Source organism: Syngnathoides biaculeatus, chromosome 3, assembly GCF_019802595.1.
Source record: "Syngnathoides biaculeatus isolate LvHL_M chromosome 3, ASM1980259v1, whole genome shotgun sequence".
Taxonomy (NCBI): domain Eukaryota; kingdom Metazoa; phylum Chordata; class Actinopteri; order Syngnathiformes; family Syngnathidae; genus Syngnathoides; species Syngnathoides biaculeatus.
Window position 1 is genome coordinate 34508617 of NC_084642.1, and position 26879 is coordinate 34535495.

Sequence of the window (26879 nt, forward strand, 5' to 3'; positions counted from 1 at the left end):
ATCTTATCTAGACAGCTGTGTGACTCTTCTAATCAAATCCAGTCAGTATTATCAAACATAGGTACTCTTCAATGAAGGTGTAGAACCATCTCAAGGATGATGAGAAGAAATGGGCAGCACTCAAGTTAAATGAGTGTCACAGCAAAGGGTTTAAATACTTATGGCTGTGAGATAATTCAGTTTTTCTTTTATGATCTGCCAAAATTTGAACTGCGTTTTTTCCTTTCAATATAGGGTGGTGTGTATACATTACATACATATCAAATGTCTTCAGGGGTGCTGACTCACCCCCTTTTAACAAAAAACGAATCTGTCATTTGTTTCTACCGTCTCTTAAGAACATTTCTGAAGATGTTCATCACAACATCATTGGAATTTTAGAGTGCTCTGCTACATTAAGATTAATTGGGATGATGAAGTTCGACTAAATTATGGATTTCATTCCACTTGGCACAGATGGCTTTGATGTCAGCACTTGGGACAAAAAACAGTCACTACCGGGACACGTCTGTGTACAGAGGCTGCATTATACAGAATAACAAAAATCCGCTGATTGCGCCGCTTGCGTTATGTATTTTCCCCGGGGGGGGGGGCATTTGAATAGACAATAACAAAACACGTCGTGGGTGGGTCAACTGCTTGCGCCGGGCGCAATGTTATTTCTGGGTTTTTTCGGGGGGCGTTCGAATAGACAATAACAAAGCCTGTCGTGGGTGGGTCAGCTGCTTGCGCCGTATTTCCCGTTTTTTTTTTTTTTTTTTCGGCGGTGTGGGACACAACAAACGCGTCGTGGGTCAGCTGGTCTGGCCGTTTGCAATATGTTATTTCTGGGTTTTTTCAGCGGGGTGGGAATTCACAACAAAGCGCGTCGTGGGTCAGCTGGTCTGGCCGTGCGCAATGTTATTTCCGGGTTTCATTGGGGGCGTACCGATTAAGTGATTAAGTACCGATTTTAGTGCGTAAACAGAAGCAATAAAATCTCTGAATTTTCGTTTAAAAACTGATTTGTTCAAAATCGGGAACATTCGAAAACCGAGGCTTTACTGTATTACAATACATTGTTGTAGTCTGGAGGTAGTAATCTAACCAGACGTGGAATTCAAGTAATTTTTTTTAATGCCTTTTGTCCACTTATGGGGTAATTTACGAGTCTTGTTTCCTTTGATCATCTAGGTTGACCGAATGGAGACAGCAGGAGTTTATGAGATTGATGTGGCGACCAGAAGAATTGTGGGGGGGAATGATTCGCCCACTCAACAGGAGAACCTTTTTCAGGTAAAAGCATTATTTCAGGGGTGCCAATTAATTTTGACACTGGAACAGTTGAGGGTCCTGCCAGCAAGCAGACCTCAATTGTGTTTTATAATACTGAAATATAAAGCATCACTTTTTCTTGTTTTAGCATTCATGCAAGTCCGTCCCTTTCTGAAAAATTTTGTGTTTTTAACTCAAAGTAGGCCATTTATATGAGTGGTATATGAATGAGGGGCGGGGGGGGTGCTGTCACAAAAGTTGTCGTCAGCGCTCGGGACCTGCTTTGGACAAGTAACAGAAGTTTATGAGTTCAGGGGGGAAAAAAAGACAAAACACAGCTGCTTATGCCAGTAAGACACAATAGATCCTGTCCCAAGTGGATGAGTTCAAATATCTTGGGACCTTGTTCATGAATGAGGAGAGAATGGAGTAAGAGATTGTCAGGCAGCTTGGTGGAGTGTCTGCAATGGTGCAGACTCTGTCTGTTCTGGCGAAGCTCTTGATTTACTGGTCAATCTACGTTCCTACCCTCACCTATGTTTACAAGCTGTGTCTTATGACCAAAAGAACAAGATCATGGCTATAAGTGGCGAAAATTAGTTTCCTCTGAGGGATTCCTCAGGTCCCCCTTAGAGAGAGGGTGAGAAGCTCAGTCATCTAGGAGGTGCTCAAAGTCGAGCTCCTGCTGCTGCTCCTCTACAACGATGCCTCCCAGACGCCTCCCTAGTGACGTGCTCTGGGCGTGTCCCACCGGAATGAGGCTGTGGGGATGACCCAGGACATGCTACAGAGACTACATATTTCAGCTGGCCTGGGAATTTCTCGTGTTCTCCCCGGAGGAACTGGATGATGAGGCTGAGGAGGGGACATGGACGAAAATGGATGTACATTGGTTGGATTAACAAAAAAAAAAGAAACAAAATTGTAAACCTGCACTAGGCTGTGAAGACTAAATCTGCAATACAGTAAAGAAAATAAGTATTTGAACACCCTGCTATATTGCAAGTTCTCCCACTTAGAAATCATGTAGGGGTCTGAGACTTTCATCGGAGGTGCATATCCACTGTGAGAGAGAAAGAAAAATCCAGAAATCACAATGTATGCTTTTTCTTTTTTAACGATTTATTTGTAATACAGCTGCAAAGTATTTGAACACCTGAGGAAAAACAATGTTAATATTTGGTACAGTAGCCTTTGTTTGCATTTACCGAGATCAAACGTTTCCTGTAGTTGTTCACCAGGTTTGCATACATTGCAGGAGGGATTTTGGCCCACTCCTCCACACAGATCTTCTCCAGATCAGACAGGTTTCTGGGCTGTCGCTGAGAAACACAGAGGTTCAGCTCCCTCCAAAGATTTTCTATTGGGTATAGGTCTGGAGACTGGCTTGGCCACGCCAGAACCTTGATATCCTTCTTACGGAGCCACTCCTTGGTTTTCCTGGATGTGTTCTTCGGGTCATTGTCATGTTGAAAGACCCAGCCACGACCCAGTTTCAATGCTGTGACCGAGGGAAAGAGGTTGTTCCCCAAAATTTCACAATACATGGCCATGGTCGTCATCTCAATAAAGTGCTGTCGTCCTGTCCCATGTGCAGAAAAACACCCCCAAATCATGATGCTACCACCCCCAAGCTTCACCGTTGGGATGGTGTTCTTGGAATGGAACTCATCATTCGTCTTCCTCCAAACACGGTTAGCGGAATTATGACCAAATAGTTCCATTTTGGTCTCATCTGACCACAAAACGTCCTCCCTTGGCTCCTCTGTATCATCCAAATCAGGGTTCGCACGTGGCCCTAAAGGTCCCTAAAAACCCCTAAATTTTCGAAGGTGCATTTAGGGGCTCCTAAAAGTCCTTAAAAGCCGTGAAAACCGGTCAAGCCCCTAAAAAGGCCTTAATTAAAAAAAAATCAAAGGGAGGACCTCTACCGCCAAAATTCTCCCTAAAAAATAAATTAATCTTTTATTTTAAAAAAAATAGCGATTCGTCTGGGGTCCAAAACAGCCGGAAATTGTCAATGGAAGTCACCGTGTTGACAACGAGTCGACATCTTGTCGATATTCCATTGTTTGTTTCCGTCAGTAGGCATTTCACTTCGTCTTCGTTATGACGTAGCGTAGTTCTTTCATCGATCCAACTTGTATCACGGGGAAGTGCATTTTTCAAGAAGCTTGGGTTGAAAGTAAGGAGTTTGGGAGCTGGGTTCGTCGAGATCCAAAAGATCGGGACATGTTTTACTGCCATCTGTGCAAAGAGAGTTACCAGCTTGAAAAGATGGGCGTCAAAGCGCTGGAGTCGCACCGGAAAAACAGGAGACACGCTGATTTGGCGTTGGTATGAATCTGTTTCTAGAATATCAAGATAGTGAAGCATCAACTTCAAGCAGTGGTACTAGCAGTGCATGCGCACTAGGGATCGCAAAAAAACGCTTACTTTCATAACCGGTTTTATCCGAACAGCTGTAGCAAAAAAAAAAACAATTAACCGGTATTACAAACGGTACCATAGTGGTGTTTACATAATTCACCCGCGGGACCTCGAGTTGGGGTGCGGGGTTCCGCACAGACTGTTTTCGTTGTTGCTCTTCCGGAGTGAAAAGTTCACAGAGTTCCACCCGTTATGAGAGTAGTGTTTTGATGTCTGGCAATAAAACAGGTTTTGTTCCTGTGTCCGACACTCCGCCTCCGACTCCTTTTCTCCGGCGGTACACCAGCGATCGTTAATTTGCTCCGCGATAATGGGGTAGTTTGTATACAATATTGACAAACAAGCTTGTTGAATGTGGCTTTCAAAAACGCACTCGTGTAAGTTAAATTTTTATTTTTTTTGTAAAAATGTTTTGTTAACATTCTTCTTTCAGACTTTCAGAAAGGGCATGAAAGTATACCGAGCGTTTCCCCGATGCCATGTTTAATGTTTCTTTGATTTAACTGAATGTTCTTTTGAGTCCAACTTTACTCTAATAGCGAAACTTGGAAAAAGTGGAAATGATGTTGAAAAAATAGCGCAATGTGGAGTACCGGAACCGGAAGAAATGATTAGAAATTTTAACCAATTTCGAAAGTCCGATTACGGTTTTGGTTTTAAAAAAACGAGAACCGGTTATTTGTAACCGGTTGTGATCCGTAATGCGCACCTACAGTTGTCCAGCCAGACATTACAGTTACAAATCTTGTGAAAATAATTCAAAAGTGGTTGCAGTCATGTTCTCAGACAGTGACATTGCTAAAAACTACCACTGTGAGGAAAGGAAGACTTCGTACCTGGCTACATTTGGCATTGGTGCCCACTTTTCATCTCTACTGCCTCAAAGCCAAAAAAGCCAGAATAGAGACTGACATATCTACGCTTATTGAGAAGGCTGACAGGCTGTGTGACGAGGCAGAAGAAAAGAGGAATCTGAGGTTTATCACCGAGGCCAATGCACTCAGAGGCAGAGCAAAGGACAAGAGAGCCACTTTGGCACCTCTGCAGCAACAAATAGAGGAGGCACTGGGTAGGCTCAAGGAGCTAGAGTAGGGATGCTGAAACAGACATCAGTAGAAGACATTTGTGTATATAGTTGCAATTGTAGTTAGAATCTGTTTTTCTGTATACTGTTATGTGAAGACGTTGACAATGGTCATATCAATGAGAACTACCACAAGGGGGGACAGGTGATCACTGTCACAGGTACTGAGATACTGGAACATTTGATGAACCAAGAACGGTTGATGGCACCATTGGGTGAGTCTTTTTTCCTTACTCTTGATTTCGCACGATGGCCCTAAATTTTTTACGTGTCAGCCCCTAAGAATGCCCCTAAAAAGCCCTTAAATTTTTTTGGTCAGACTGAGTATGAACCCTGCAAATGGTCATTTGGAAACTTAAGACGGGCCTTGACAAGTGCTGGTTTAAGCAGGGGAACCTTCCCTACCATGCATGATTTCAAACCATGACGTCTTAGTGTATTACCTACAGTCACCTTGGAAATGGTGGTCCCACCTGTTTTCAGGTCATTGACCAAGTCCTGTTGTGTAGTCCTGGTCTGCTTCCTCACCTTTCTAAGGATCATTGAGACCCCACGAGGTGATATCTTGCATGAGGCTTGGACCTTTTCTCACCAAGCTGCTTGGCAATTTCTCCGTAGCTCTTTCCTGCCGTATGGTATTGTACAATTTTGTCTATGGTGTCTTTTGAGAGCTCTTTGATCTTGGCCATGTTACAAGTTTGAGTATTACTGATTGTATGGGGTGGACAGGTGTCTTCATGCAGCTAACGACCTCACCCAGGTGCATCTAATTCAGGATAATACATGGAGTGGAGGTGGACTTTTAAAGGTGGACTAACAGTACTTTGATCGTCAGAATTCTAGCTGATACAGTAGGTGTTCAAATACTTATTTGTAACTGTATCACACAAATCGTTAAGAAATCATACATTTTGATTTCTGTTTTTTTCTTTTTAGATTATCTCTCTCACAGTGGACATGTACCTACGGTGAAAATTTCAGACCCCTCCATGATTTCAAAGTGGGAGAACTTGCAATATAGCAGGGTGTTCAAATAGTTATTTTCTTCACTGTCGGTAAGCAGGTCGGTGTGAAGAAATTAACTTTGGGAGCAATTATTAGAAAATGGAAGACATCCCAGATCTCTAAATATGTGTTTGCCCCACTGTATCATTAATCAACAGGTTTCATAAAGTAACTTTGGTGCACGGCTTGACCACTGACAGGCATTGTGGTGCGTGGAATGTGACATACACTGGCAGTAATGCAGTAACAAAGTAGAAGTCATTATCGAGTCTTGTTAATATAACCCGTTTGCAAAATATATGGTAGAGGGTATTGTTATATTCCCTTTTTTCATGTATTTATGTTCCAAATTTAATTTACAGGATATACTAAGTGCCGCAAGATCAATGCCAATTTTTGTGAGCCCTTCAATGGTCTTTTTTATTCATTTAGTGTTAGGTTTGAGCTCGCGATTTTTGTGACTGATAACAAAGTCTGTGATGCATTTTAACATTCAATAGGTATAATTTTTTTTTTGTTTTCGAGTGCAATCTCAATAAATTATTTTAAGCAAAGCCACATTCATTCTTAACTCCGTGCAACTATGTTACCACCATAGCAACCTGTTGTTGTGATCAGGTGGGCTCTGCAAGCTGTCCGAGCAATGCTGGATTTAAGTGCTGGAGCGGAGCATGAAATGGATTCCTTGTATTAGAGTGCTAAAACCGATCCAGTCTGATCTCAACTGAGTGGAGCTGCCACCACTGTAGTCATACAGACTTTAAGTCAGTTTTACACTGTAGCAAGTACGATTACATCATCAACAAGGTTTATCACAATTGTTTGGTAGATTCCAAATCTATACCCTATTTTGCAGGCACTCATACAAGAATGAGTTGGCATAGGATAGATTTTTCAAATTTTACAGCATCTTTTAAGCTGCATACTGGCCATTTCCCCCAGTTTTACCAGTTTGTATATTTCTCTTGACAGGAGGAGGTTCCAGTGTTTGACTTGGAATTGTGCTGCACAGAGGAAGTGAGAGGAGAAACCCCTGGCAGAGAGGACAGCCCAAGTGACTTGAGAGAAGCAGAGCTCGACCCTGGAGCTGAACCTAAATCTGCTGAAGAAGATACATTTGGTAGGAACCCTGTATTGTAACCATTTTCAGATTTGAATTTATTGATACACTATCAATACGTCTCAACTGCTGTCATTCTAGAACCTAAATTTTCTTATTGTTGGATAGACACGACTCAAGTTGATAGAAGTTAAGAACAATAAATAATATGTTTGTAAATAGCTTCTGAAAACATATGTACAGTATATTGTCTTTTTAAATGGTTTAAATGAATTTACTGCACTGCCAAAGACACATTGCTCGCCATGGCTGTATTTGTTTGCTTATAAACCTGTGGGAAGAGAACAAGGAAGTAACATTACGTCACTTTCTTGCTAGGTTCTGTGTGGGGTTAGAATGCCTGAATACTCTACAGGTTTTTTTTTTTTTTTTTTTTTTTTTTTTTAAACATATAACTGGGTATGTGACCCACTTTTGGGTCTCGACCCACCAATTGACAATCACTGGATTGGATAGTCCATGTCTCCTGTTTCACTTTGGTTACTTCATACATTTGCTTCCTGGGATGAAGAAAAGTAAGCAGTAATACAGTTATTGTAAATCTTAAATTTTTCATCCTTGTGAAGTTCTAATTTTTTCTTGTTGATCATGTCTGGATCCCATAACAGTTTCTATATACAGTTTCTCACAGGGATCTGCACTCCTTGCATTATAGTTGTAAATTTGATATATCTTCAGAAAACAACAAAATAGAGAAATTAAAATTGGCGATTATTTCATAGACACTGTGCAGCTTGTATAGAGTTACCTGTAAAAATAACTAAATATGCAGTCATTGTCTAAAAACTGTGTTTTCCAGATGATTGCGTGCACCTGATAATAAGCCCGGCCCACTATGTACAGCAATTTTTTCCCTCATACACGAGCCGCGCCTGACCATATGCAGCGGAACATTGTGAAATGAGATATTCAGCAAGACTGTAAATGTTTAGATACCTTGTTTCCAAACAGTGGCTCAAACATAACACAAAAGTCATTGTTTTTATTCATTCTCCTCCCATTCACTGAAACTACTTAAGTTGTTGTCTTCAGTATTTGTGTTGAAGAGCCACAGAACGTCTCCGTCACACACTCAGTCTCTCAGCGATTCTCAGTCATTTTAATCTCGTGTTACCGCTGAAGTTATGGTGTTATCCTCATGGACCAGTGCAGCCCAAAAACATACATTAATTAGAGACTATAGATTGCCCTTAGGTGTGAATGTGAATGGTTGTTTGTTTCTCCGTGCCCTGCGATTGGGTGGCAACCAGTTCAGTGTGTACCCTGCCTCCTGCCCAAATGCAGTTGGGAATAGGCTCCAGCACTCCTATGACCCTTGTGAGGATAAGTGGCTCAGAAAATGGATGGCTACTGTTGGATATTATTTTTAGATCAATACAAAAGTCCGTTAATCATCTGACTCCAAATTGTGACCTTACCCGACCACCACTCATCCAACAATTTGCGCACTCGTTCTGCAAAGAAAGGACCAGGAAGCCGGCATTTTCACACGCGAGTGGATTTATTCCTTCAACAAACACCTGGGTCTCGGGTCTCTCTCAATACAACCCTGTACGTTTCTGTTCCCTCCAGCCGACGTACTCCACATCCGAGTTTCCCAGGACAATTTAACAGTACAATCTACTAATTTACTATTGGTTATGTGTCTCCTGCAGTTATCCTTAGCGGTCTCTCATTGGTCTTTTTTGGTCCGGAGGATGGTCGGCTGACTCCTCCCGCCTGCGGTTGTTGATGTTTTGTTGCTCCCGTCTCCCTCTAGGCCTGGGTCAAGCGTCGCGTCGCCTGGGTCAAGCGTCGCGTTGCCCCACACCTGCTGATTGTGGTCATCACCACCCAACCGTCGAGAACATTTCGTTCTAGCACACTATCTGCTGTAATCACTTTCTTGCCACATTCTCACACTTCAGCTTTTCATCCACAGACTTTCACACATTAAGCAGTATTGCAAATACATCGCCTTGTTGATTAACTTTTATACATTTCATTTCCTTTACTACATGTATATTTTGCATTCATGCGTGTTGTTCTGTGTCCTGCTTTGAGGGCACGAAAAACTAGTGGTGTCTTCTTCCACACATGTAAGAGGTAGATTCATGTTCTTCTATGGGCAATTGAGGTATACGGTGATCCCTCTCGACTCTTCTTCTACATGCAATGGACCTTTCCGACCTGTCAATCACTCATACAATGATAGCCAATTAGATAGCCGCATTGTCTTAACCCCTGGATTTACACGCACCTCTCGCCATATTGTCCCACAAGCAATGCCGGTTGTCAGTAGCGTGCGCTTGGAAAAGTTAATGTTACGGAGAAAATGGTCCTCAGATGCGCTTGGGGAAAGTGTAATTCTGATGAAAGATAGTCTGCTACGTTACAAGGGACCCGGTTGTTTCCTTTTCCCGAGCCTAAAACACAGTTGACGAAGTGTCTACGATGGATTAAGGCTTGCCGGAAGCAAGGCTGTATGTTCGAAGGTAAGTGAGGGAGAAGTATCTTCTCTGAGTTTAATTTAATTATTATCAGTGCTTTATACATTGCAGGACAACAACATTCACTTTGAGTGTATCACTGATCTGCTGATTGAAGTGTGTGATGTTTTATGCCGATGAGTTGGGTTATCATGCAAGAGAAAGGTGTGCCTATGAGTGTTCAATATGTTTGTTATCCGGGCTTTCTGATGATCACGCCATAACATCGACTTTGTTTAGGCAACTTTGTAACCATTTTGCCAGTGTACTTTGGGTCATTGTCCATTTCAACGATCCATTTTGGCTCAAGATAATAACTTCCTAACAGATGTGTTGAGTGGTTGCTTCAATATTTCCACATCTAGGAAATGTTTTTTTTTTTTTAATGCTGTATGCTTTAATATCTTAAGAAGGATACATAACTACAAATAACAAAATATACGCACTTAATTTTATACCATTACTGCATTCCAAGCTTTATACGGACTACTCTTAAGTTGTACTAACATTCCTTCTCTTTTGTATTGTCCTGGGTAAGATATAAACAAATGGTTGATGAAAAATGATGGTCTGTACCCTACTTTTTTGGTAATGAGATACTGTAGCTTTGTCTCTTGATTTCTGTTTCAGGAAAGGAGGTTGTGTTACTTATGCAGGCCTTGGATTCCTTAGCCACACCTGAAGAAAAATTGGCTGCTTTGTGCAAAAAATATGCAGACCTGGTAAGACTGCTTTCATCGGATGGAAATGTAATTATACTTCTTTAGGATACAATTTCTTTGAAAAATCTTAAGTCAAAATTCAAATGTATTTTTTTTTTTTAAAGAATAAGTGTCTGTTCAATCTTGAAATGGTCCAAACTGAGCATAATTTGAGTTTGGGTATAGGTTTTTACAAACACCAAATCCAAGTTGGGATGTTGTGTAAAACGTAAATAAAAACACAATACAGTGATCTGTAAATCCTTTTCAACCAACATCAGGGCTCAAGACTGAGACCAGTTGTTGTTTATTGTTGGGTAATGTGGCCGCAATTTGATATGATTTAATTTTTTTTTGCTCCTAATGTTTGATATACTTTATTTTTCGTATTAAGGTTTATAAATTGTACATTATAAAACAAAAGGTTTGTTATAAACATCACAAAGAAATAAATGACCTTTTTCTGCGGCTATTTCAAAATATGATCTTAAAATTAGTGTTGCAACTCACCCCATGCCCCTCCCCCCCTTTTTTTTCTTTGTGTCATACTCCTCTTGTGCCAATCAAAACACTCATTCCAATTAGTTTACAATTAAACTGTTCACCTGTGGAATGTTCCAAACAGGTTTTTTTTTATCATTCCTCAACTTTTTCACCTTTCTTCTGTTGCGCCTGTCCCAGCTTTTTTGGAACGTGTTGCAGGAATCAAATTCAAAATGAGAGAATATCTGCAAAAAATAATATTCATTATTTCAAACATCAAATATTTTTGTTTCTACCGTTTTCAATTGAAAGCAAATCATTTTTTTAAATTTAGGTTTTAGAGAAAATCTCATCTTCTTTGGAATTTGAACATACAACAAAGCTGGTCATTTCGACCCACGTTCTCTAAAGGACGAGATTTTCAGAGTAAACCACTTTCAAACATTGCATTCCTTATCCAAGGCTTTCATTCTTTTTTCAAACAAAGTAACGATAACGTATTCTTGTTAGGAGTGCACCTTTTTATCTTATGTGCACTTACATATCGGTCCGTTTTTGTTCTTCACTTTTAGAAAACCACACATAAACCACATAGTCACACAACTGTACACACATGCATGAAGAGAGAAGTGTATTGAAGGGAAAAACTGAAAGGAAAACACACACATGTTGCTCAGGTGAATTTTCCGACTGCCTCAAGTGGTATTTGGGAAACTAGTGAGGGAAGAGAATAACTTCATTAAATGTAGTTTCCTCAAATATCTTGACCTGTATTACTGAATGTGGAAATGAATTGCGCACAACCCCTTCTATGCAACAATAAAATTGTAACGAGTGAAAATGCGAAGTGGCTCGTAACTCTGAGAAACCACTAGCCACAGTCGCTCGTGAGAAAAGATGACATTGAACACTGCTGGTAACAGAAAAACAAATCCTTCCCTCTCCCCATGGTTTGTGTAACTTTTAACTTACCATTTTATTGTACCAAAATTTAATTCTGTCGAAACTGACATCGTTTTTTGTATTGTGGATCAGTTGGAAGAGAGCCGTTGCATGCAGAAGCGTCTGAAAGCCTTGCAGAAGAAGCAGTCTCAAATCGTTAAAGAGAAGATCCACCTGCAGGGGGAGCACAGCAAAGCTATCCTGGCCCGCAGCAAGTTGGAGAGCCTTTGCAGGGAGCTCCAAAGACACAACAAGACTTTGAAGGTCTAAAGTCATTTACAAAAAATGCCAAACACCATTCAATATTGCATGACATGTTACCTGTGGTGGCTGGTAGAGTTTTAGCCAAGAAGATGCATATGCATGCGTGTGGGTGTGTGTGTGTGTGTGTGTGTGTGAGCGCGCGTCGGGGTGTGTGTGGGTGGATGTGGGCGTACGCCTTCAGGGTTGAGTAAAACATGAAAGAGGACAGAGGGCTTGCAGAAGCACACACACATTGGAACCTCAGGTTACGAATGAGTATACGAACAATCTGGATTATCTACTAGATTTTTGTAGAAAACTTAAATCAAGTTACGTATTATTTTTAGTTAATGAACAAAAATTTCTACTCAGGTTGCGTGACTATTATTGACTGTGTATAATGATTGTGTTTAATAGAATTTTTTTTGTCAGGTCTGCAGCATAAGGCGGAAATTTGTTCTCTGAAATTCTTTATCTATATTCTTCATTGTTCTTGATCATACAGTCACAAATCTAAGAGTATTTGTGATTGATGTCGTTAAAGTGCATTATAAAGAATGTACAAATAATATAGAAATTTATTCTGTTTCGTAACCTGAAACCTTTAGTTAGGTAGAGACTTTCGTAAGAAGAGGTACCACTGTATTTACGTGAGAACAATGGCTAATACGAATATATACAGGGTCAAAAATAGGGTCGATGGAATAAATATCTGGAATATAGAGTTCGGGCTAGTGAAGCGCAAGTACCATTATACAGTTGTGTTCAATATAATAGCAGTCCAATATGACTAACCAGACTAATCAATGGTTTTTTTTTTTGTTTTTTTGTTTTTTTTTTTTGCTTCGTGAAACAAGACTACAACACTAGATCCTCAGAAAACCAGCAAGACCCAGTATTCTTGATATACACACTCATAAGGCTATAAAATTGTGCAATTTGTTGAAAGGGTTCTGTTCAAGAAAATAGCAGTGTGGTATTCAATCAATGAGGTAATCAATTCTGTGAAAAACAGGTGTGAATCATGTGCCTCCAATTTATGGATGAACCCAGCATTTGTTGAATATGCATTTCTCCTTGAAAGTCTGAGGAAAAAGAGTTGTTCAACACATTGTCGAAAAGAACTGTGTGCTTTGACAAAAAGCTTGATTAGAGAGGGGAAACCTTTTGAAGAGGTGCAAAAAAAAAAAAATCGAGGCTGTTCAGCTAAAAGGATTTATAGTGTCTTAAAATGGGGATCAAAACCAGAGACACGTGGCAGAAAACAGAAGACAAACATCAAATGGATCACAGAAGAGCAAGAGAGGCAAATGATCACCTCCAGGAGGATCAAAGGCAGTCTGCAGTTACCTGTAAGTACTGTGACAGTGAGAAGACGTCTGTTTTAACCTAATCTTCTTCTTCTTTTCCTTTCAGCTTGTCCCGTTAGGGGTCGCCACAGCGTGTCATCTTTTGCCATCTTAGCCTATCTCCTACATCTTCCTCTCTAACCCCAACTGCCCTCATGTCTTCCCTCACCACATCCATAAACCTTCTCTTTGGTCTTCCTCTCGCTCTTTTGCCTGGGAGCTCCATCCTCAGCATCCTTCTACCAATATACTCACTCTCTCACCTCTGAACATGTCCAAACCATCGAAGTCTGCTCTCTCGAATCTTGTCTCCAAAACATCCAGCTTTGGCTGTCCCTCTAATGAGCTCATTTCTAATCCTATCCAACCTGGTCACTCCGAGCGAGAACCTCAACATCTTCATTTCTGCCACCTCCAGTTCAGCTTCCTGTTGTTTCTTCAGTGCCACCGTCTCTAATCCGTACATCATGGCCGGCCTCACCACTGTTTTGTAAACTTTGCCCTTCATCCTAGCAGACACTCTTCTGTCACATAACACACTAAACACGTTTCGCCAGCAGTGCCAACCTGCTTGGACCTGTTTCTTCACTTCCTGACCACACTCTCCATTGCTCTGTATTGTTGACCCCAAGTATTTGAAGTCGTCCACCCTCGCTATCTCTTCTCCCTGTAGCCTCACTCTTCCCCCTCCACTTTTCTCATTCACGCACATATATTCTGTTTTACTTCGGCTAATCTTCATTCCTCTCCAGTGCATGTCTCCAACTTTGTAATTGTTCCTCTGCATGCTCTCTGCTTTCACTGCATATCACAATATCATCTGCGAACATCATGGTCCAAGGGGATTCCAGTCGAACCTCATCTGTCAGCCTATCCATTACCACTGCAAACAGGAAGGGGCTCAGAGCTGATCCCTGATGCAGTCCCACCTCCACCTTAAATTCCTCTGTCACACCAAAGGCACACCTCACCATTGTTCTGCTGCCATCATACATGTCCTGTACTATTTTAACATACTTCTCTGCCACACCAGACTTACGCATGCAGTACCACAGTTCCTCTCTTGGTACTCTGTCATAGGCTTTCTCTAGATCCACAAAGACACAATGTAGCTCCTTCTGACCTTCTCTGTACTTTTCCACGAGCATCCTCAAGGCAAATAATGCATCTGTGGTACTCTTTCTAGGCATGAAACCATACTGTTGCTCGCAGATACTTACTTCTGTCCTGAGTCTAGCCTCCACTACTCTTTCCCATAACTTCATTGTGTGGCTCATCAACTTTATTCCTCTATAGTTCCCACAGCTCTGAACATCCCCTTTGTTCTTAAAAATGGGAACTAGAACACTTTTCCTCCATTCTTCAGGCATCTTTTCGCCCGCTAGTATTCTGTTGAATAAGTTGGTCAAAAACTCCACAGTCATCTCTCCAAATTGCTTCCATACCTCTACCGGTATGTCATCAGGACCAACTGCCTTTCCATTTTTCATCCTTTGTAGTGCCTTTCTGACTTCCCCCTTAGTAATCATTCCACTTCCTGGTCCTTCACTCTTGCCTCTTCAACTCTTCCTTCTCTCTCATTTTCTTCATTCATCAACTTCTCAGTATTCTTTCCATCTATTTAGCACACTACCGGCACCAGTCAACACATTTCCATCTCTATCCTTAATCACCCTAACCTTCTGCACATCCTTCCCATCTCTATCCCTCTGTCTGGCCAACCTGTAGAGATCCTTTTCTCCTTCTTTCGTGTCCAACCTGGTGTACATGTCTTCATATGCCTCTTGTTTAGCCTTTGCCACCTCTACCTTTGCCCTACGTCGCATCTCGATGTACTCCTTTCGCCTCTCCTCAGTCCTCTCAGTATCCCACTTCTTCTTCGCTAATCTCTTTCCTTGTATGACTCCCTGTATTTTGGGGTTCCACCACCAAGTCTCCTTCTCCCCTTTCCTACCAGATGACACACCAAGTACTCTCCTGCCTGTCTCTCTGATCACCTTGGCTGTCGTCGTCCAGTCTTCCGGGAGCTTCGGTTGTCCATCGAGAGCCTGTCTCACCTCTTTCCGAAAGGCTGCATGACATTCTTCCTTTCTCAGCTTCCACCACATGGTTCTCTGCTCTACCTTTGTCTTCTTAATCTTCCTACCCACCACCAGAATCATCCTACATACTACCATCCTATGCTGTCGAGCTACACTCTCCCCTACCACTACTTTACAGTCAGTAACCTCCTTCAGATTACATCGTCTGCACAAAATATAATCTACCTGCGTGGTTCTACCTCCGCTCTTGTAGGTCACTATATGTTCCTCCCTCTTCTGGAAATAAGTGTTCACTACAGCCATCTCCATCCTTTTTGCAAAGTCCACCACCATCTGCCCTTAAAAGTTCCTTTCCTGGATGCCGTACTTACCCATCACTTCTTCATCGCCCCTGTTTCCTTTACCAATATGTCCATTACAATCTGCACCAATCACAACTCTCTCGCTGTCTGGGATGCTCAGAACTACTTCATCTAGTTCCTTCCAGAATTTCTCTTTCAACTCTAGGTCACATCCTACCTGTGGTGCATAGCCGCTAACCACATTATACATAACACCCTCAATTTCAAATTTTAGTCTCATCACTCGATCTGATACTCTTTTCACCTCCAAGACATTCTTAGCCAGCTCTTCCTTTAAAATAATCCCTACTCCATTTCTCTTCCCATCTACTCCGTGGTAGAATAATTTAAACCCTGCTCCCAAACTTCTACCCTTACTACCTTTCCACCTGCTCTCTTGGATGCACAGAATATCAACCTTTCTCCTAATCATCATGTCAACCAACTCCTGAGCTTTTCCTGTCATAGTCCCAACATTCAAAGTCCCTACACTCAGTTGTAGGCTCTGTGCATTCCTCTTTTTCTTCTGACGCTGGATCCGGTTTCCTCCTCTTCTTTGTCTTCGACCCACAGTAGCTGAATTTCCACCGACGCCCTGCAGGTTAGCAGTGCCGGGGGCGGGCGTTGTTAACCCGGGCCACGACCGATCCGGTATGGGATTCTTTAGATGAACGCTCATATTTGTTTGGCACAGTTTTTACGCCGGATGCCCTTCCTGACGCAACCCTCTGCATTTATCCGGGCTTGGGACCGGCCTACAGATTGCACTGGTTTGTGCCCCCATAGGGCTGCATTGTGTTTTAACCTAATCTATTTACAAGAATCCCCGTAAAGTCCCTCTTTTAAAAAGGCCATGTGCAGGAGAGGCTACAATTTTCCAAAGAACACATAAACTGACCTAAAAAGAAACTGAGGAACATTTTGTGGACTGGTGAGTTGTTCTTACATACTTGGCCATTAAATCTGATTCAGATTTTGTGGTCTGATGATAGTAACATTTTTCTTTTTGGGTCCAGGGTTTACAAACAGTTTATGGGAAGATCCCCAACTTTGAATTCAAGCCACAGTACACAGTGAAAAAAGTGAAGCATGGTGCTGCAAGAATCATGATATGGGCATGTTTCTCATACTTCGGTGTTGGGTCTATTTATCACATACCAGGGATAATTGATCGTTTTGCAGATGTCAAGATATTTGAACAGGTCGTGTTGCCTTATGCTGAAGAGGACATGCTCTTGAAATGAGTGTTTCAAGAAGACAATGACCCCAAACACACTTATATATACAAAGTCCAACAGTTTTAATGTCGTGGAGTGGCGACCCCAATCCCTGGGACATTAATCCAATCAAGAATTTGTGGGGGACATAAAAAATGCTGTTTCTGTAAAACACAGAAATGTTATTGAATGGACCTATCCGACCTGTCAATCACTCGTACAATAATAGTCAATCAGAAAGCCGCATTGTCTTAACCTCTGGCTTGACACCCCCCCTCACCGTATTGTCCCACAAGCAGTCCTGGTTGTCACTCGCGTGTGCTTGGAAACGTTAATGTTACAAAAAAAGATGGTCCTCAGATGCGTTTGGGAAACATGCAATTCTGATGAAAGATATCCTGCTCGGTTACCAAGGGCCTGGTTGATTCATTTTCCAAAGCCTAAAACACAGTTGACAAAGTGTTTACAATGGATTAAGGCTTGCGGAAGAGCACACCAACAACTAAACGTGGACAATATCCACAAACACAAGGCTGTATGTTGGAAAGTAAATGAGGGAGAAGTATCTTCTCTGAGTTTGATGGAATTATCATCAGTGCTTCATACATTGCAGGAGAACTTTCACTTTGTTAGTGTATCACTGACCTGCTGAAGGAAGTGTGTAATGTTTTATGCCGAAGAGTTGGGTTAGGGATACGTAAATGCGCGGTCATGCAAGAGAAATGTCTATTTGCCAATTTGTATCACATTAGACTTTTAAGACAGAGCACTGGATTTCATTGTGAGCCAAGTCAAATGAATACACCTACTCACTTATAAAGACTACAATGATATTACTCGTGATCTTTCCAAGTAAAAAGTACTCACCCTGCTTTACAACCGCAGTACGATTCCAGTATTTTATCCTGTTGGATTTCAATATGAAGTTTGTGAAGCGTCGAACTTTTTTGCATCAATCGCCAACATTTCGCTGTAATCTGACATTGCGTCCTGCTCCGTCCAATATCTTAATTCTGTGTACATATCCTTGCGTGAAATAGTTGAAACCTCTCTGTAGAACTCTCTTAAACAAGTCTGATGCAGTCACTCACATTTAACGGGTGAGACCGCGCTTGTCCACCTTCGTGCTCGCAAATCTGCGCAGTCGAGCAAAAAAAATCACGCACGTAAAATTTGTTTTGAGTAGAAAAAATAGATATTGAAAGGCGTCGCTTATTTTGTGTAGTTTTGACATTAATTTACGTGTTTATTTCATAAGTGTTGTTAACTAAAAAAGTCTTCTCCTAAACAAATAGTATTCACTCGGTAACAGGAAATGCAAGTTAACCGTATGGAGCATGTTAGGAAGTTACAAGGCCCTCGTCATATGCAAACACAATGAGTCTGGCGAGTAAAGTTTTAAAATGGCGAAAAAAAAAAAATTGGCTGTTTATCCTAGCATATGATTCTGTACTGTTTTAGACTTTTATGTATATTACAAGAATTCGTATTCGATTCCTGGCTTTACCGTGATGATTGATTTCGTCGGAAGCTATACCGGAAGTTGAGCGAATAATTGTTTATATCAGAGACAACTGCATCTGGGTTCCGCATCAAACCCACGCTTTGTTGCCGTCGGTTCATGCTACCTGTAGAAGCTACGGAAAATGTATAAATCTTGAGGATTATCTTCCGAAAACAAAGGATGGCAGTGGTATAAGTGCAGCTTGTCATCTGCCAACTTCGACGGATGCTCATTACGCGGGAAAGACGCCCAGCACAACTTTGTCTGCTGTCGGAAAATCTATTCCCCGTGCAGGGCAGAGGCAAAAGATTCGGTAGGAAAGGTTTTCTAAATTCAAGTGGCTCAAATTGAGGGACTAAATTTTTTCTGCCAATGGTGTATTGACAGTGGAAGAAAAAACGTTCTGACACGCTGAAAATTATTGGTGGCGCTGAAGTTAGACGACTTCGTGAAGCATCATCAGACAGCTGATCACAGGTTTGCTGCAAGTGTAAAGACGTAGTTGATGTAGAACACAGGTGTCAAACTCTGGCCAAATTCGACCCACGGTGTAATTATATTTGGCCCGCGAGGCAATTAAAATTAATATTACAGCTGGCCCGCCGTTATTACAAGAATTACATCCTTGTTTGGTTCCATATTAAAAGCTTCATTTGTTCAACCTTGGCCCGCAGTTTTGTTCAGTTTAAAATTTTGGCCCTCTGTGAAATTGAGTTTGACACCCATGATGTAGAACGTGACTTCAGCATTTATAACATTGTAAAGGCATCCTTAAAGAACTGTCTCAAAACAGAAAGTATAAATGAACTATTTATCATTAAAATTGAAGGCCCTGAAGAATAATTTTCTATTTTGATACAAATTTCTGTAAATGGGTGAGCAGTAAAAAGAGGAGAATCTTTATGGCAGGAATCATGCAAAAACTTAGTGTTGAACAGTTGTTATTTTCTATAGTCAGGAGTGTGGAAGAGGATTGAGAAACGTTTTTATTTTTATAACAGCTCTGTAATTCTTAATGTTTATTAGATTCAGTTACCAATAAAAATATAATTCCTTGTATCACATTTATGTCTGAAAGTTATTTGCGTGCATGTAACCTGAAGAACAAGAAAGAGTCATGTTAGTAGACCGCATTTTGACAGGCATGTGATTGGCTATTTTTTTGGCTATGATTATGGAAAAGTGGCTAATGAAAATTTATTTTGGTAAAAAAAAAAAAGGGCTAATGATGAAAAAAGGCTAGCTAGGGCCCTGAGTTATGCCAAAAGCGCATGTTCAGTGCTTCTTTACGTGCGGCGAGCGCGTTTATGTTGAAAGTCATCAACATCATGAGCCATGTCAAATGAAATTCAGTTACACTGAAAACATTTTTGGGATAAAACACAGGTAATGTTTTAGTATCTAACTATAATAAGTATGAGATTGTGATTTACTTTGACTTGATCTAAATTCAACCAAAAAGTTTGTCTAAAATAGTTTTGAGTTTGTAAAGTCAAAGGGAGATTTTTTTTTTAATACACCCCTTTCAACAAGTTGCCCAATTGCACAGCCTTAAGAGTGTGTATATCATGAATGCTGGGTCTTGTTGTTTTTCTGAGAATCTACTGCACCTACTGGTAAGTTGTTTAACATGTAGCAATAAAAAAATATAATGAAAACGTGGATTAATGTGGTTAGTCAAATTGGACTGCTATTATTTTGAGCATTACTATATGGTGGAGGATTTTAAGTAGTTCTGATCATCCCGGACACAAGGAGGACCAGGGGTCACCGACTCCCGAAGACAAATTCCTTGTGTTGTATTACATACTTGGTCATTTGATAAAGTTTGAGCCACACAATGAAGTTATGGGACAGAGTAGGGGAGGCTAGACTCAAAGCAGAAGTGTCTCCAAGCAACATAATGGTTTCATGCTTAGAAAGCGTGCCACAGATTCCTTATTTGCCTTGAGGATGCAAATGGAAAAGTGCAGAGAAGGTCAGAAGGAGCTACATTGTGTCATTGTGGATCTAGATAAAGCCCATGATAGAGTACCAACAGAGGAACTGTGGTACTGCATGCATAACTGCTGTGGGAGAGAAATATGTGAGAATAGTGGAGGACATGTATGAGTGCATCAGAACAGTGGTGAGTTGTGCCGTTTGTGTGACACAAGAATTTAAGATGGGACTGCAACAAGATCATCTCTGAGCCCCTTACTGTTTGGTGTGGTAATGATGGATACGCTGACAGATGAGGTTAGACTCGAATACCCTTGGACCATGATGTTTGCAATGAAAGCAGGAAGAACGTAGGTGGAGCAATAATTAGAAAGATGGAGGCATGCAGTGGAAAGAAGAGAAATGAAGATTAGCCGAAGTAAAACAGAATATATGTGCTTGAATGAGAGGGTTAGAAGGGCAAGTGTGAGGTTCCAGGGAGAATAGATAGAAATGGTGGACGACTTCAATTACTTGGGTTCAACAATCCAGCACAATGGTGAGTGTGGTAAGGAAGTGAAGAAATGTGTCCAAACATGTTGGAACAGCCAGCAGAAGGTGTCTGGTATTTTATATGACACAAGACTCTCTGCTAGGATGAAGGGCAAAGTTTATAAAACCATGATGTTCAGATTAGAGATGGTGGCAATGAAGAGACAGAAAGCTGAGCTGAAAATTACGAAAATGAAGATGTTTCTTTTTGAGTGAGCAGGTTGGCTAGGATTACAAATTAACTCATTAGAGGGACAGCCAAAGTGAGATGTTTTGGAGACGAGGTTCGAGAGTGCAAACTTCGATGGTTTGGACATGTCCAGAGGTGAGAGGGTGAGTATACTGGTAGAAGGGTTGTTCAGGATAGAGCTGCCAGTTCACCGTTCGTGGCCCCACGTATTCACGGATTTTGGTCTCCAAGGTTTTGGTTTTTTTTTTCCATTTACGGTATTTTCACATTTTTCACGATCGTAATGGTCTTAAATTTTCTTCTAAATAGATGAGGTGCCACATTTAACATGGCGCCTTTCAATTTAGGGCACCCTATGTGCATGCTGAGTTCCATTATTTGCAAATGTTGCTTGACTTGTCCAACAAAGTACATTTTAACACACTGGTTTGCATGCATGCCATCAGGTGTTTTTTCGGGTGTAAATAAGCTACCATATGATGGCGCTCACAGGGCAGTGAAGAACAATTGCATTTTCTTATTTGTAAGCAGAAGAAGCTTCCATTGCCCCACACACTGCCTGTGTAGGCAGGTCATTACTGATGTTGTACACACAGTGCCACATCGAAATTACTGTGGTGTGATAATTTCACCACAGCAAACACAGTAGCATAACTAGCAAATAAAAACCCAAATAAAAGTGACTCACAAAATAATTGACACAAAATCCACACTTTAAATGCTATTCACCTCCTTCCAGCATGCTTATTGACCAGCCACCACTGCTTGTCGCCAATGCTTAAAAGAATGACATTCTCACAACTCCTTTTCTTCGCTCCCACCTGATTTTCTAATAGGAAGAGAATGCGCAGCGGTCCAGAGAGTATGAAGAGCAACGCAAGGAAGCCATGCTTCACTTTCAGATGACGTTAAGTGATATTGAGGTCCAGATGGACCAACACAGCTCTCACAACACTAAGCTGAGGCAGGAGAATATGGACCTTGCTGAGAAGCTGAAAAAGCTCATTGAGCAATATGAGCTAAGAGAGGAGGTAAGAGATCACCTACTTCAACATGATGTTCATGCTGTTAACTACACTGTAATATTGCTTTTGAATATAGTATGAAAGTCTAAAATATGATTTGAAAATCCATCCATCCATTTTCTTACCTGATTATTCTTACAAGGATTGCAGGAGTGCTGAAGCTTATCCCAGCTATCTGGGACACCCTGAACTGGTGGCTACCCAATCGCAAGGCACATATAAACAAACAACCATTCACACACACATTCACGCATACGGGCAATTTAGAGTCTTTAATAAATGGATGTTACTTGGAATGTGAGAGGAAACCGGAGTGCCCTGTGAAAACATACAAACGGGGAGAACATGCAAACTCCACACAGGCGGGGCCAAGATTTGAACGTTGTTCCTCAGAACTATGAGGCAGATGCTCTAACCAGAGAGGTGCAAGAATAGCTAGTTTACATGGAGCCTTCTATTCAATTATCGCTATAGATTGAAAGTGATCCATATAAACACCTCAATTAGAATAAGCAGGCTGTATCCGAATGGAATTTCATTGGGTTTTACAGAAGTGGAATATTACTTTTGCCAAATTGATCAAATGTAAATTTTTGGCATGCAGGCCATCATTTTGAATACTGTAGTGGCAAAAAGCACCGTCTCCACATGCTTCATCTTGGCATAAATGTGTGATGACGTCATCGTTCGCGAACAACATATCTATTTCGTCTCCTGACGGAGCTCGTATCTATCCAACAGAGGCCATATGACTTTTTTAACTACTTATGATTATCTTTATCAAGCAGTTTTCAAATGTATAAAACTCTCCCTTAACACAAAAACTTCTTAAGTTGATCGTGGCTATTCACTTATACCTTCAGTCTTAAAAATGTTTGTAATCAAATAACATGATCCTAATTGCTGGAATTCACTAGACATGTCTCTCCAGCTGGTATCTACCAACAAAATTTTCAGGTTTGCTTTGCTGAGTGATCCTGTCAAGTCAATAAAAATATTCATACCAATGCAATTAAGACAAAGTTGTAAATCAAAATTGTATAAATTCTTGTCGTTTTGTAATCTTAGTCTTTAGTCATTAAAGCGGTCACTCATTTTTGAAAAATGTACGGTCAGGTCAGTAATGCCCGCAGATATAAAGTTGCGAGTGTGATTAGGGATGGAATACCAGTATTTTACTAAATTAGCAAAAAAACATAATTTTAAAACTTCTTGTTAACAGATTAATATAACATAACTGTAAATAGAAAATAAAATAAATAAATGCAGAACTACAAGAAAACAGAAACAGAAATTGCAAACTCAAAAATGATCATTTCCAAATTCAACTAATTTTAGTAGAACATGATATTAAATGGTATTTAAAATTTTTCATCAATAAAAATTCTTAATCTGACAAACTTAATCTGAAGAAAAGTTAAATGCACTGGTCTGTCAAGGAATAAACACGGAACGGTCTATACCCGTAATATTTGAAATGCTGAAAGTTTAGTTCAACATAATCGGCGTTTGCGGCAACAAGCTAGTGATACATTGTAACAAACATTCCTGTCGGAAATCATGATGTGTGATTATAATCTAGCGTAATTTACAGCAGTATCTACTGTCAATCCATTGATGAAAGCTAGCAGTTAGATGATCTATATCTTCCTAAAGCATGGAGAGGGGAAAAGTTTTTATTTTCAAGATAGCGAGGTACCACAGGGTAAAATGATGTATGTGAAGAAGCTTGGAACATGTGCTTTTGGCATAAATTCCAAACATGCTCAGTACGGTTAACTTGCATTTCCTTTTTCCAGGTGAATACTCATTGTTTAGGATCAGGCTTGTTTTGTTACCAACATTTTTTAAATAAACACGTAAATTAATGTCAAGACTACATAAAATAAGCAACGTCTTTCAATATCTATGTATTTCAACAAATTTTATGTGCATCATTTTTTGTGCTCGACTGTGCAGATTTGCGAGTGTGATGGCACGCGGGCCCATACGTGCCCATCAAATCACAATGACTGATTAAAGGACCTATGAGTGATTTTATTTTTAAGGAGAGGCTTTTTTGTGCTTACGGAAGAGGCTTGTGGCTTCTTTTCCTCTTCTGCAAAATGCTTTTTGTCTTCTATTAATTTTTTCCACTGTACATGTCAATAAAATATTTCCCAAAATATTCTAAATTAGGTTTGTTTCTAAAAAGTGAAATTCGTTCTTATGAGTTATTGCTGTTGCATCATAATCAAATAGCAATCTTGCCAACTATATGAGAGATGTACAGATAAGTACTGCACCAGTGATCAATTTAATAAAAATAAAAAAACACACAATGCACTAATTCTTCACTGTGAGCACAATAATATAGGAATTACTGTAAATGCATAAATGATGGGACATTTCTCTTTATATGACCAGCAGTTGGTGGAGTTTCCCAGGGTCATTGCAGCTGGAGATCACTCTCTTGCCCATCTCTGAATAAAATGGTTACATTAACCTCTTCAAACCTGGATCCATTTGCCTATATCCTATAGTCCCAACCACTCCATGATTGCCAAATTGGACTGTCAGAAGCCTTGATTGATGATCACATTTGATCAAAGCTGGGTCTGCTCCAAGTATTCTGACCTGAAAAATGTATGTCCCTGTTGCAGCACATAGACAGAGTGTTCAAGCACAAAGAGCTACAACAACAGCTTATGGACGCTAAATTGCAGAAAATCACTGAAATGATGAAGGAAGTGGAGGAGAAACAGCACCGAGAGAGAAACTTTGTGAGTAAATTTTGTTCTCCTTCAGTACTTTTGTAGTTCTGATCCTTGAAAAAAAAAATACGTACAAAAATTAAATAGTCGGCACTGTTGGCCTTGTTTAATAGAATGCGTAGGTGGGGGGTCCACTACACACAAGTATGAGTGTGTATACAATGGGCATGGAAAGTATTATGCCCTCCTTAAATTGTTCACTTGATTTTGAAGCCATTTACAAAAATCTATTTTTTTCCTCATAAATGTACACACAGCACCCCATATTGACAAAAAATGAATTGTTGGAAGTTTTTGCAGATTTATTGAAAAAGAAAAATTGAAACACCCCAATGGCAAGGAGATGTGCCATATTCATTGCCAGTTACAGAAAGAGCTTGCTTTCAAGTTGTTGCTGCAGTGAGTGGGCAAGCTGTTTATTGGGTTCAGAGGACAGTTACTTTTTTACACATGGCCATAATTCCATAATAAATTAACCCACCATTAAAAAGTTGTTTTCTGTTTACTTGGATTATCTTTGTTTGAGATATATGTCTCTCTCTCTCTCTCTCTCTCTCTCTCTCTCTCTCTCTCTCTCTCTCTCTCTCTCTCCCTCTCTGTATTTGTTTGTTTAATTATCTTAAATATTAAACTATGCAAAAAAAAATCTATTTGAGGAAGAGGCAAATACCTTTTGATGGCCCTATAGCTTTGAATTAAAATATTTTCTCATGTTGCACAGGTCAACCCAATTGAAACTAATGGACTATCCATTTCAGTTGTCAGTGAGCATTTGTATTTTTGTGATTTCAGTTGCTAAAAGATGCCACAGAATCAAGACGCAAGTGTGAGATGATGAAAGAACAAGAAGTTCAGCTCAAGCAGCAGGTTAATGCAGAATCATCTCTCCTTACCATGATTTGTTGTGTACCGTATAATGAGCAGCAATGTATAATATGCAGCTCCAAGATTGACCCCAAAATTCTGGAAAACCCTATGTACTTAAGTTTGTCATGCATTTTTCCATCAATCCATCTTAGCTGAGCTGCTTATCCTCACAAGGGTTGCAGAAGTGCTGGAGCTTATCCCCAGCTGTCTTCGGGTAGTAGGCGGGGTACACCGAAACTGGTTGCTAGCTAATCGCAGGGCGCATGGAAACACACAACTATTTGCACTCACAATCAAACCAGGCAATTTAGAGACTCAAATAAATGCATGTTTTTGGGATGTGGGAGGAAACCGGAGTGCCCAGACCAAACCCAGACAGGGATGGGAAGAACATGCCAACTCCACACAAGGGTGTACAAGGATTTCCTAACCAGGGCTGTCAAACTCATTTTTGTCATTGGCACACTGTTTTGTCACCTTGTGACCTTGAAACCATATAAATGTTTCATCACTTGATCATTGTATTACACAGCAGTGTTCAAAATAGGAGGGTGTGACAAAACAAATTTACCACGTTTTCAGTACATTTTGTTTATTGCTACATGTCACACATGTTACCAGTAGGTGCAATAGATTCTCAGAAAACCAACAAGACTCAGCATTCATGAGAGACACTCTTGAGGCTGTGCTATTGGGCAATTTGTTGAAGGTAGAATAAAAAAAAAAAAAAAAAAAAAAAAAGGTCTGCCGTTGACTTCACAAACTCAAAACTATTTTGTACAAATATTTTTGTTTCTAGGATTTACCAGTATTTTGAATCGCTAAACTAATACTTTGTTCTATGACCACATTTTTTTTTTTTTAAATAACTGCTTCACATTTTTGTGGCATGAAGTCAACCAACTTGTGGCACCTTTCAGCTTCATCTTCCACGAAGAGATTCCTTAACAACTTTACATATTACCATTACATATGTTGGTTTTGTTTTAGAAGCAGCATTTTTATGTCAACCCACAAGTTCTCGATTAAATTAAGGTCAAGGGATCGGGCTGTCCACTGCAAAACATATTTGTTGTTTACTAGTGTGTTTGGGTTCATTGTCTTGTTGAAACATCCATTTCAAGGGGATGCCATCTTCAGCATAAGGCAACATGACCTGTTCAAATATCCTGACATCTGCAAAATGATCCATGATCCCTAGTATCCGATAAATAGGCCCAACACCATAGTAGGAGAAACATGCCCTATCATGATGCTTGCACCACCATGCTTCAGTCTTCACTGTGTACTGTGTCTTGAATTCAGAGTGTGGGGGTCATCTCACAAACAGTCCACAAAATTTGAATCAGAATCAGATTTAATGGCCAAGTATTCAACAACACACAAGGA

General features: G+C 40.4%; 1 protein-coding gene and 1 long non-coding RNA gene across 4 annotated transcripts in view; both read left to right on the forward strand.

The window, feature by feature from the left end:
• The window catches only part of LOC133498545 (gamma-taxilin-like), a 66149-nt gene that overhangs the window by 22291 nt on the left and 16979 nt on the right, over positions 1-26879 (forward strand). For all 3 annotated transcript variants that reach the window (XM_061815540.1, XM_061815538.1, XM_061815539.1), the window contains exons 3-9: positions 1174-1275; positions 6746-6893; positions 9992-10083; positions 11581-11751; positions 21682-21876; positions 24513-24632; positions 25416-25490. In XM_061815540.1, coding sequence (XP_061671524.1) covers positions 1183-1275; positions 6746-6893; positions 9992-10083; positions 11581-11751; positions 21682-21876; positions 24513-24632; positions 25416-25490 — 894 coding nt within the window. In that variant the 5' untranslated portion in view covers positions 1174-1182. The remainder of the gene's footprint in view (positions 1-1173; positions 1276-6745; positions 6894-9991; positions 10084-11580; positions 11752-21681; positions 21877-24512; positions 24633-25415; positions 25491-26879) is intronic.
• On the forward strand, positions 5211-5830 carry LOC133498547 (uncharacterized). The gene is made up of 3 exons (XR_009794340.1): positions 5211-5403; positions 5498-5619; positions 5705-5830. It is a non-coding gene; the product is annotated as an uncharacterized LOC133498547 (long non-coding RNA).